Consider the following 12,881-nt stretch of genomic DNA (forward strand, 5'->3'; position numbering starts at 1 on the left):
GGAATGAGCAAGTGTTGCCTGTCTGCCAAGGGAAATGCTGTGCACCCCCCTTTGATGTATTATACAATATACCAGCTCCCGTTGGCCTCACCACATAATGTCAAGTGAGTGCTATGCCAAGTCCTGGCATTTTAAATATTAATCATGTTCTTCTCGGTTAGAAAAGATAAAATTATACATTATGACTTAGAAATGACTAAAACCTACAGGGATTCTTTGCTGTTCTTGTTTATTCACTTGAAATAATTAATTTTATAATTAGAAAAAACATAAGTGAGTCACAGCTGATTTTACATGGCACTTTCCTTTTCATGTTCTTGCCAGCAAGTCCAAAACCCAAGCTAAGTTCCAGGACTCGGCCCTGTGTTGGATACTTACTGCACACTAAAACCCTATGCTTGGCGTGTGGATTTTAAAGACTATGAAGCTGATCATAGCACTTTACCCCTCTGGGACCTTGTATTCCAAAGGAGGGATTAGACATGGTCAAAAACAACTACAATTAAAAGTGAAAGGAAAGTGCTAGGGAAAAAAAGAAGAAGAAGAAAGAAAACAAATGCCTTGGAGATACCAGGGAGTAAGACAATCTGATCAGGGCAATCAATTCAATTTTATAAGAGAGTTAAGTTGCCTTGGGTGATACCTGTAGCTCAGTGGTTAAGCCAACGGCCACATACACTAAGGCTGGCAGGTTTGAACTGGGCCCGGCCAACTAAACAATAATGACAAATACAATAAAAAAAATAGCCAGGTGTTGTGGCAGGCGCCTGTAGTCCCAGCCACTTGGGAGGCTCAGGCAAGAGAATCTCTTAAGCCCAAGAGTTGGAGGTTGCTGTGAGCTATAAGGCCATGGCACTCTACCCAGGGCTATAGCTTGAGACTGTCTCAAAAAAAAAAAAAAAAAAGAGAGAGAGAGAGGGAGGTAACATTGGCATCCTGATCTTAGTTCGTCATTCACTAGTTCCATGTAACCTCGAGCAAGTCACTAAACTCTCTGGGACTCAGTCTCCCTATCTGTCAAACAAAAAAGTAGACTCTGAATGTCCCTGACATCTTCTAAGTTTGGGTTTGCTGTTGACACAATTCTTCCTGAGAGAAGCTGGCAGACCCTATCGCCCTTACCTCTTTCCTGTCCCCAAAAGTCAAGTATATGGTATACAGACCACCCAACTAAGTGACAAGAGGGATTAAGGGTACCCGAATATAAAGAGATAAGGAGTTCACAATCAAATCCTTATTTAGAAAGTGTCACATACAGTTTGGTAATTAAAACCTGAACATCTGTAGAAAATGCAAACAGTGCTTAATGCTGGCGTTCACCACGAGTCCCCCAGGAATGATCAATGTATTCTGAGCAGCTAGGGTCCTATTTATAGGATGAGAGTCTTGGAAGATTCTCTCAGCAGGAATGAATGATGTAAATGAAACGGTGATAACAGAAATGAGAAGGAACGGAGGTATGAAGGGGCACAGGAAACAACAAGAATAAATACTGGCTAGATTTCTTCTTCATTGAAAACAGAGTGTGCAAAAAGTGTAAGAATAGAACAACTAAAATAATGTGCTGTTCTAAATGTAATGAAAAAAAAAACTATATTTTTATTTTCTTCCCCAGTGAATTCCACTTGGGATTTTGTATTCTTTAATCCTTGAAGATGTTATACAATGTTTCATGGAGGGAGAACTGGAGGGTTAGTTAATGGGAGGTGATCGGAAGGTATCACTGATGATTAACACACAGAGTACATGGAAGTATTCTTTTTAGGCAAAATAACAATAAACTCAGAATTTAAGAGTGAGGCTGCGGGAGATTTCAACATTTTTTCCCCCCTTTTGCTGTATTTATTTTAGTTCTTCCATCACCCTGTGCATCCCAGCTGCTCCTTTCAGGCACAGGTTAAATACTAATTTCTTGTAGCACACTGTATGCATGTGGCCAGTAAAGCTCTGATACACAAACAAGCCTGGGGATTTATCCTGAACTGAGAGGCAGTGACAGATAGCTAGCCTGTCTCTTCTGTGGCAAGAGGACCCACTCAGCCTTGTTCTTTTAAAGGGCCAACCTTACAAATCAGAGACTGAGTTTAGGGTTCCTTCAGAGAGAGATGATGAATGAGCTAGGATTACACCTAAGAATAGGCTTTCTAAGGCTTTTAGTTAGTGATGATTTCTTAGACTGACATATGATAAGATTACAGTTTTTACTATAAGAGACCTACCCAAGGAAATCTGCTATAATTTAAAGCAGGCTTTCAGAGAAAGAGCCAATGGACAATCATCAATTTAAACTGTAAATAAGAGCCTGCCTTATTCTGGACTCTGATCTCAGTAATGTCCCTCACAAGCAGCCTGCAAAGGCAGGGCATGGTGCCCACTGCGTGAGGCATGATGACTGAAGAACTGCGCTGGGCCTCGCAAATGGATAAAAATGCAAGGAAGAATGTGAAGGCAAAACAGGTTTCTGGGAATTGAGACGGTTACCCTGATGTCGTCAGTTTTATTCCAGTGGCTCCCACTGGTGTGGAAAGCAGAGAGAAGTGTCTGGTACAAAAGATTTTAACTTGCTGGATAGCACCCCAGAGACCTGAAAGAATTAATACAACCTTTTAAAGGAGCCTGCCTTTTTCACTGGAGGATAGCAGCAGTCCTAAGAGAATTGGAGCAAACTGGAGTTGCTCTGCATAATTAATAGAGACTGATATTTCTTTCTACTTCTTCTTCTCCTTTTTTTTTTTTCTACATAAACTCTCGTTGAGTAGGGAAAATATATTCATACTTTAAAATATGCAAGTGGTATTTCCTTGGTTCAAATATGTACCCTTGGGAGGAGTATGATTACATGGTGATAAATTCAGCCCATAAGGAGAAAAGCTGTGCACCAACAGACTACAGTGCCAACTCTGCTGATTTCGGTGCCATTGTAAAGACCTTCATTGTCCTCCAATATTTCTTAAATCTCTCAGCATCTCAGAAAGAGACCCAAAGGCCTCATTTATCTATGGGGGAGAAAAATCCCTCTTTTAGGTTCCCTCACAAACATGGCAATTTAAACAATTCAGGGCCACCTCTGCTTATGGAAGGCAATGGGCCCAGAGAAAGCTTTTCCCTCATAGTCACAGAGGCCACCTTCTCTTTTTTCTGGAACTATGGTGTGCCAAGTCTTCAGATAAGCTAAATGCCTGTGGCCAGATGCCTTTGTAAAAGTCCCTCAGATAACTACAGATTAATTATGCAGCATGATTAATATTGGTGTGTTGAACTGGGCAGATTTGATGGCAGGGCTCATAACTGTATTACCTCTCAGCTTCCCTTCCAGTCTTAGGAGCTGCACCTGGACCTGAGAATCTCACTCTAAGTCCACACCCTGCGAATATCCATGGAGTCTCTCAATCCTCACCAAACATTCTGCTACTACAGAAAATCCTACACTCACAGTCAGTGTTTGACATCTTAGGTTTTCTATCATGTTCCTCCTAACAGCATCAATAAAGCAGACTATCAGTGGATTAGGACAATTATAGGTCTCTTCTGCCCAGAAATTTGTTTATTTTTGCCCATATCACTCTACAAATAGAGAAAACGTAAATGACTCATTCCAAGTCACCTGCTAGGTGGAAGCAGACGCAAAGCAGAGACTTAGATTCCCTGGATGTTTCCATTACAAAGTGCCATGATGCATTTATACTAGAATAGAGGACGGTTGAGGGCATGATGCTGGCTTATCTCTCTTCTCTCTCTTTATATCCCATGACATATAGTACATTTCCTAGCACACAGTTTGTTAATTGTTAAATTAAATTTAGTAAAAAATGTGAACTAGAGGAAAAATCAATGAGGATTACAAAAATTGATTCAAAGCCAACAAACAACCAAATCTTGTTATAAAAATAAAGGATGCAAGTTCAGTTCCTCGATTTGGGACTGTTCACAAAAGATTAAAATTGTTTAGATGTAATTATATTGATGAAGTAACCAGCCAGTAAGGGGAAGGCAGGAATGTCCAGAGTATAGTTCTAAATTTGTGACTTTGACACTGTTGGGCTGTGCAATTATCATACTGTGGCTGTCAGCTACATGTGACTACATAAATTAAAATTAAATGAAATTTAAAATCCAGTTACTCAATGAACAGTAGCCACATTCCAAATACTCAACAGCCAAGTAACTTCTGGTCAGTCAGAACTACTGATGAAATTTTGAGGTTCAATATTAAGAAATCAATTGACACATGTTCACTAGTAGGATGTAAGCACTCCAATTTGTACAAATAATCAACACATTGAATCCCACAAAGGAATAATTCTCATGATCTATGTATATATGACTTAATAGAAAAAAGGAAAAGTGGGAATCACTTTAGCACAGGAAGATTTGGGAGGTGTTGTTTACTGTCGGGACAAAATTAAACAAATAAGATGAGTTTGGTGATTTGAAAAGTGTGAAAGCTGCTAGTAAACTCTCTTCTCCTTAACTGGAGAAGTTAACTAAAATTAATGAAGCTTCTGCAGAAAACTGAGGACTTGTTAACAACTCTTTTTATGAAGATGGTCTCCTGATCAAGCTAACACAGAGTAACCCTTCAGAACTAGATGAACTAGCGAGTGGAGAAGCATATGAGAAATACACAAACCCTACTGAGGGGTGAAAATGGAACTCTCAGACAAACCAGTGTAAAATAACTAAATCCAGTCTGCTCTACATTACTGGTAGATGACAACTTAAAATAACGAACTTCCAACACTGTTAATGACTGCAGATGAACAAAATGCACATAATTTTCACAATACCCTATGATTTTTAGACAAAGCTCTAATATTCAGAATTCATGAAATTATCGGTGATAAGAACTAGTTATAAAAATTATGTAATTCAAGGACATCTTTGTTATCTCAAGCCTTATGTAGTACTGTAACTTGCTTACATCCACATCAGGATTTTGGTTGAAATACTTAATGATTCTTCCATTGGGACTAACTGGAATTGGAGAAGTTTTTCTTGGTTGTACAGAGTTGAAGAATGGTAATAACTTAATTTTGCAATATACTGCATTTGCTGATACTATTTTTATACAGTGAGCAACATCATTGCAGCAAAATAATAAAATATTTAACTTCTTCGTTAAAATAGAAAAGATAGTTACCTAAGCCCCAATCCAGAGCAACAGGGTTGGGGCTAGAGCTTGCACATTTGGAGACCACCTAGTTCCTTCAATGTGCAACCAGAATTGAGACTGATTGATTGATTTTCTCATCGCTTTTCAAATTCTGGCTAACAAAATGCAGAACCTACCCAAGGTCACTAACAGTAACTAATAAAAAATCTGAGATGAGAACCTAGATGTCATGTCATGCTACCATCATAATGGACTATGGTGCAGGATAAATTGATGGACAACACTTTTTTATTTCTTGGTAGATGCTATTCGTTCATGGGACCCAAGCAATGTTTAGAAATGAAATGACAGAATTCATAATCCGATAAGGCAAGTTTGTAAAAATGAAAGTACACATGTAGCATCACCCTCCTTCTGAGATGTATATGTCTTTTTCTCTTAAAAGCAAACATTTTCTTCCTAAAAATATAACATTCTTGAAGAGTAAATAAGGAAGTTAATGGAAGCAGTAGGGTGCAGTAAAAAAAGTGTGACTGTTAACTAAGAAACCTGAATTCTAGTCCCAAATGTGTGTATAACTGCAATGGAGACAAACCATTTCCTTCTGTGGAACCTGTTTTCTCGTCTGTTTACAGTGCTGTATGTGGTTGCACTAAGGCCTACTGCAGCTAAGACCTCTGCTCTGAGAGGACCAACCTCCCCACTCTTTCCAAGCTATTCTCTTGCGCCAGATGCACTGCCTCAAACTTGGCATTTCTGTACAGGTTGCACACACTGTAAAAATGAAACTTCCTATCCACTCAAGGATGATGCATTCACTTAAATTCTGGTGAACCTATTTAGTAGATGACAGGGGAAAACTGGGACATCAGATGCTAAACCATCTTTTCTGCTGTCTTGTCAAGGCTCATTCTGATTCTTGTGACTGACTGGTCAGAATTCTTACAAGAGAGTCAGCAGCACCCACACCACAAGACTCATTCCCCGTAGCTGCCTTTTGGAAATGGTAATCATCTCCCTACTCCTCACCCTCCTGTCTGCACAGCTGCTGATCTGAAAATTATGATATGTCAGACATTTTACAACCTTAACATCCATCAACTCATCTTTACATTTTTATCCCAGCTTAACTATAATGGATTTTTAGGTAGCTGAAAAGGTTGGCCAACCAAGATAGAAAAAAGTCACATCGTGAATCAGTAACATGCTGATTATCCAATGCTGAATATCCATTTCTTACCTTGCGCTTGTTGGTAGGACACACATAGAGATAGCTTAAAATGGTTTTCAAACCAACTTTGTCATTCAGCTTCTCATAGGTTGTTCCATAATCGGTTGACCTATAATTCAAAAGGAGCATTAATGAGGACAGAAGTATACGTCATTTGGCTGCCTGTCAGTGTAACGCATGTTTTACATAATAGAATGGCTCTCAGGAGGTTTCTAAATGATTCATGCAGTATATAATGATGCTTAATTATGTACACTGTAGCATCATGTGAGTGGTTAACATTTGCATTTAAATTGAATTGGTAAAAATTAAAATTCAATCTTTCTGCTGCTCTTTAATGTACGCACAGTGCATAAAAGATGTGGTTCATTTAAAAAGATTAAGAGATGAGGGTGTCCCTTGAATTGACCAAACAATTAGTTTTTAGTAAGATATGACATTTCAAAACTTTTGCTTTCTCTTTGACAGAGGAGAAAGCTGGTTCTCCTGATTTATCTACAAGTTGTGTGTGTATATGTGCACGTGTGTGTGTTTCTCATGAGTCAGACAATATATGGTGGGCCATTCCTTTGAAAGGTCATTCAGTTTGTTCTATTATTTCACAGCAAGAAAATGTCTCAATAATAAGTGAAATTTCACAATCTTACTCACTGGCCTTTTCCAGTGTTAAGTAACCCTGAGTTGGGATGACATTGGTTCTTGGCACTGACTCTACCTGTCATATATAAAAATATCTGTATCTGTATATATCTATATCTATGTATTTTGTTTGTTTATTTGTTTGTTTTTGAGACAGTGTCAGTGAGTCTCCCTGGGGTTGAGTGCTGTGGTGTCATAGCTCACTGCAACCTCAAAGTATTGGGCTCAAGTGATTCTCTTGCCTCAGCCTCCCGAGTAGCTGTGACTATAGGGCCCTGCTACAATGCCCAGCTATTTTAGAGACAGAGACTTGCTCTTGCTCAGGATGGTCCTGAATTCCTGAGTTCATGCAATACGCCTGCCTTGGCCTCCCAGAGTGCTGGGATTACAGACGTGAGCCCCTCCATCTGTCTTATACATTCTCTCATCTTTGTCTAGCCATTGGTCAATAAGTTATTAATTTAAACTGAATATGTTTTAACCACCTTCTCTATGAGGTCCACTCTGTCTTTCAGAATGTTTAATCGTATTAGATCATCCATGACAACCATGTGTAGTGGGGATTATTATCTGTATCTGAAGAAAGCAGTTGAGAGAACATCAGTGACCTGCTCAAAAATAATGTTATAATTAGTAAGTGGAGTGACTGACTCAGATTTTTATTAGCAATTTTTTTTTTCTCAGCAAGCTTATGCTTTGTTATTGGACATTTTTTTTCTTATTATTCTATCACTTTCCCACCAATCTAAATCCCTCAACGCATTTGTCATTGTTTTGCTTCTTGATACTACAAAGCTCAAAAGCTAATCCATAATTTGTTAACTATCTCCTCCAACAGAATGACATGTTTGAACATTATGGCTTTGTAATAAGCAATTGCTAGAAAGATTTTTAAAAAGATGCAATGGGTACAGGTGAAACTTACTAAAGGCAGAATACAAATGTCTACATACAATAACTAAGAAAATGCCATGAAGGCTACGTTGAACAGTTTGATGAGAATATTTCAGATTGTATATGAAACCAGCACATTGTACCCCTTGATTGCACTAATGTACACAGCTATGATTTAACAATAAAAAATGATGCATGTTCAGGGGTGTGTCTCACAGAACTAGAATTAGACAGCGTGTTGATAGATAACCTGCATAGAACTAGCAACCAGCTGGCATACCTTGGCATAGAAGTTTAACAGAGAAAATGTAGAATACTTGCAAACCTGTCAGTAAATCATTACTGCACCAAGTTCTCTAAGAACTCCTAGCCTCAGCGCTCTCAGCATGGGGGTCTTCCTAATTTTCTACTATTCCTTACAGTCCAGCCGCCAAAAGATTGAGGCTTGGCACAACAGAGATCCTTGAGAAGTTCACTCCAGTGCCTGTGCTGACTCATCTGTAAGTGGCTATGCCAATCAGCCTGCACCCCAGTGGGGCAGACGGTGACCTTGAAATGACCCTGAAATGACCCTGCACCCAGGAAGGCACAGTACTGCCCATCTGCAAACCCAAATTTACAGCTAAAAGATGTTCCCATTATACTTGCAAGGTCAATCGTGGGAGCTATATCCTTCTAGGGACATGGGAGTGGCCTGGCCAGCAAACCAAGGTACTGGTTAAATATTTTAAGTCTCATACCTAGATAAGGGAAAGAGGCATATTTTCCAAGATCAAAAAATATTGGAGAATGCTGATTAGGGAAAATGTAATGTTCTTTTACTTCATAACACTTTAGAAATTACATTATTCTAATATACACCAAACCCCTTAAGTGCATACTTCATGTGGCATTTTCCAAACATATCTGAATATAGGATCTATTCTTGAGAGATGGGCACTCTGTGCAAAACACGTGAAGAACACAGTATCAAGTACAAAAAATACAAAGGAAAGATTTGGGACTTAGCTTAAGAAAGGGGGAACACCTTTACATTCCACATTTACTAGGATTCACATATACCCTTGTAAGAAAATGCTACAAAAGCTATGTTAACTAATGTGATGAAAATGTGTCAAACGATCTATGAACCAAGTGTATGGTGCCCCACAATCATACTAATGTACACAGCTATGGTTTAATAAAAATAAATAAATATAAAAAAAAAAGAAAGGGGAAACAACAAAAATATTTGAAATAAGTGAAATTTGCAAACATAAATGGCAGGCTGTGCTAGCCACAGAGTGACTGCCATTATAATGAAAAAGCAAAACGAATAACAAACAAAAAGGAAAGAATCTTAAAATATGTATCACCTATTAAGATAATTAGGATGCAATATATGTAGCCTTGAGTTCTTGTAACATTTTTATGAAGATTTCAAAGCAATTATTTTTATTCTCGAGCTTTGTTTACAGGTTGACTTATCTGTAGATGAAAAACATAGCGTCTGTCAACACCTATGCTGTGTCAGAAGCTGCATGATTAAAAAGAGAAGCATTCCAGGAAAATAAATATGCCAGCTATTAAATCAAGGCTCACCTCTTTTTGCTTTTGATCTTTAATCCTTACTCTACCATTTTTACAAATATATCTTAGTGACTGTTAGAACATTTAAAAGCATGTCTTTATTTACATATTTCTTATCTACATAGAGCTCAGATGAGTTGCTCTGAGAGGTGAGAAACCACACCCCAAACATCTCACTGGACTTCCAAGAGCTTATGGTTTTTTTTGAAATGGCAAAATCTCCTGTTACACTTGAAGAACAGATCAATACAGGATATGATTAGTTTCCACAACATGTTGCAGAACTATAACGAGTGACCAGATTTCTTCTATAATCTTATGCCATCTAATGAGTTACTTAAATAAGCACAGAATCATCTGTAAACTAAATTAATCCATAAAAACACAGAGCACAATTATTGGCTCATAATAAGCAAATGTACATGATAGATTTTGTTTTTCATGTTCCAACTTTTTTTTTTTTTTTTTTATTGTTGGGGATTCATTGAGGGTACAATAAGCCAGGTTACACTGATTGCAATTGTTAGGTAAAGTCCCTCTTGCAATCATGTCTTACCCCCATAAAGTATGACACACACCAAGGCCCCACCCACCTCCCTCCTTCCCTCTTTCTGTTTTCCCCCCATAACCGTAATTGTCATTAATTGTCCTCATATCAAAATTGAGTACATAGGATTCATGCTTCTCCATTCTTGTGATGCTTTACTAAGAATAATGTCTTCCACGTCCATCCAGGTTAATACGAAGGATGTAAAGTCTCCATTTTTTTTTAATGGCTGAATAGTATTCCATGGTATACATATACCACAGCTTGTTAATCCATTCCTGGGTTGGTGGGCATTTAGGCTGTTTCCACATTTTGGCGATTGTAAATTGAGCTGCACAGGGTAAGTGGATAGCCACTTCAGCAGTGATTCCAGCAACAAACTTTTTTTTTCTTGATTATCTTTGGTCTTCTTTGGCCAACATTTACTAAAATACATAACATGAACTCTCGAGGAAAATCTCAATCACTAAAAATAATTTTACTTTTATGTTACTTAGAAGAGGACATACTCATAAAGTTATTTTAAATGTTTTTAACATTTTAAATGCAGCCAAATTTAGACCATCATACTTTGGAGGACATGTGCTAATAGTTTTATGCAGAATTGGATCAGAGAGTTAATGGTAAGAGCTGGAATATGAGAGTTAAAGATGCTACTGTCTGTTTCTATAATTGCGTCTGAATTTCACTGCTGAATTCACTATTATGTTTAAGGAACCTAACAGTTAACATAATAAAAATGAGTGTTCACTGCATACACACAATGTGATCTAAGCTTTTCACAAGTAGAAGCCTATGAGAGGGACGCTGATATTAACCAAATATTACAAATAACAAAGACTCCAAGTGTAACCAACCTACTTTAGGCCAAAGAACTTCAAAGGTGCAGGGTCCACACAGGCTATCACACCAGAGCTGGCATTCCTTTCTGTTTGTTTGTTTTCTGGGACAGCGTCTCACTATGTCACCCTCGATAGAGTGCCATTGCGTCACAGCTCACAGCAACCTCAAACTCTTGGGCTTAAGTGATTCTCTTGCTTCAGTCTCCCAAGAAGCTGGGACTACAGGTTCCTGCCACAATGCCCAGCTATTTTTTTTGTTGTAGTTGTCATTGTTGTTTGGCAGGCCTGGGCTGGGTTCGAACCTGCCAGCCTCAGTGTATGTGGCTGGTGCCCTAACAGCTGAGCTATGGGCACGGAGCGCAGAGCTTGCATTCTTACCCCCATCTTTCAGTGCTTCTATCAAAATCCTCAAGGAACAATTCACGGATGAAAAAGGAGATGTATGAGAAAATCCAGTCAAGCATTTCTTCACAAAAGAAGTGTGAACTCAAACTGTTGGACGTTCTGCATTAAGCCTGACCTTTGTTCACACCTACTAAAATGACAGAGTGCCTGCCGGGGGGCATCACTTTTGAGACAAGTATGATCTAAGAGGAAAGAAAGGTATGTATCTTCTATATGATCCATTCTGCCTTCTGGGGAGGATAAAAATATGAAAAAAAGTGATTGGCATAATCCTGTTACTAAGTTGATAATGCCTCATTAGTTTACCACGATGTCCCAGCCTAACAGAAAAAGCAGGTTTTTAAACCCAAACAGGACTGCAGTTAGGCAATCATTATTAGCTGAGTAATGAGTCCATGTCCCCGTTTCTACAACAAATGAATCTTTCAGTACTCAAGGCTTGTCACGTACAATTCGCATTCCAATTTTTACCTAACAGGTCTGCAATATGATTGTGATATGCCTGACCCTTAATTTCTCTTCTTTCTCTGCCTCATCCCCACCCCTTGGCAACTCCAGCTTTAGTTGGAAAACTTTCCCCCCAGACACCCCAACAGATGGCCCCTTCATTTCTTTCTCAACACAGCTGACATTGTATGAAATGGCAACATCCCTTTCTGCCCCAGCACACTCTGTCCTCCTTAGACACTTTGGTTTTCTTTTCATAATAGTATTCCCATCTGATGGATTTTTACTGATGTTTTGTCTTCCTGCCCCACCGGAAGACAAGCTCCATTTGAGCAGGTAGGATGTGTGCTTCCAGCACGGCTGCCTTCCTAGCACACAGAACAATACCCTGGGCATAATGGGCACCCGCAATTTGTTTTTTGAGTGACTTGCTGCTGCAATGGATGCTTGCTTTTCTTATGTGCCCTAGTGAGTTTCTATGACATCAAAATCAAGAAGCTGACACAATCCTTGCTGTTAGAAGATATGATTGGCTATATGAGAAGAAGAGAGACTAGATGGTGCACTTGTTCTATTCCATACCTTCTACTATTTAATTAATAAACTAAGTGGTTTTGGTTTACAGATATTGAATGGGAAGTACATGGTTCTCATATACTCTGTCCCCAACATGTGTAAACATCTCTGTTGTCAACATTCTCCACCATAATATTATGTTTGTTAAAAAGAACCTACAATAATACATAATTATCACAAGTAGAAGCCTATGAGAGGGACGCTGATATTAACCAAATATTACAAATAACAAAGACTCCAAGTGTAACCAACCTACTTTAGGCCAAAGAACTTCAAAGGTGCAGGGTCCACACAGGCTATCACACCAGAGCCGGCATTCCTTTTTGTTTGTTTGTTTTTTGGGACAGCGTCTCACTATGTCACCCTCGATAGAGTGCCATTGCGTCACAGCTCACAGCAACCTCAAACTCTTGGGCTTAAGTGATTCTCTTGCTTCAGTCCACAGATTACATTAGGAATCATTCTTAGTGTTATGAATTCCCTGGGTTTTGGAAAATGTGTCTACTATCTTGGTATCCTACAAAATAGTTTCACAGCATTAAAAATCCTCTCTGCTACTCCTGTTCATCCCTGCCATTTCCTTAACCCAAATAATCATTGATCTATTTACTATCTACA

The 12,881-nt window shown here is 38.7% G+C and overlaps 1 protein-coding gene across 5 annotated transcripts in view; it reads right to left on the reverse strand.

The window, feature by feature from the left end:
- Positions 1–12,881, reverse strand: part of SORCS1 (sortilin related VPS10 domain containing receptor 1) — a 521,473-nt gene that overhangs the window by 233,604 nt on the left and 274,988 nt on the right. For all 5 annotated transcript variants that reach the window (XM_053584238.1, XM_053584237.1, XM_053584236.1 and 2 more), the window contains exon 3: positions 6,354–6,453. In XM_053584238.1, the coding sequence (XP_053440213.1) occupies positions 6,354–6,453 (100 nt within the window). The remainder of the gene's footprint in view (positions 1–6,353; positions 6,454–12,881) is intronic.

Source organism: Nycticebus coucang, chromosome 3 (assembly GCF_027406575.1).
Source record: "Nycticebus coucang isolate mNycCou1 chromosome 3, mNycCou1.pri, whole genome shotgun sequence".
NCBI classification, from domain to species: Eukaryota; Metazoa; Chordata; class Mammalia; order Primates; family Lorisidae; genus Nycticebus; species Nycticebus coucang.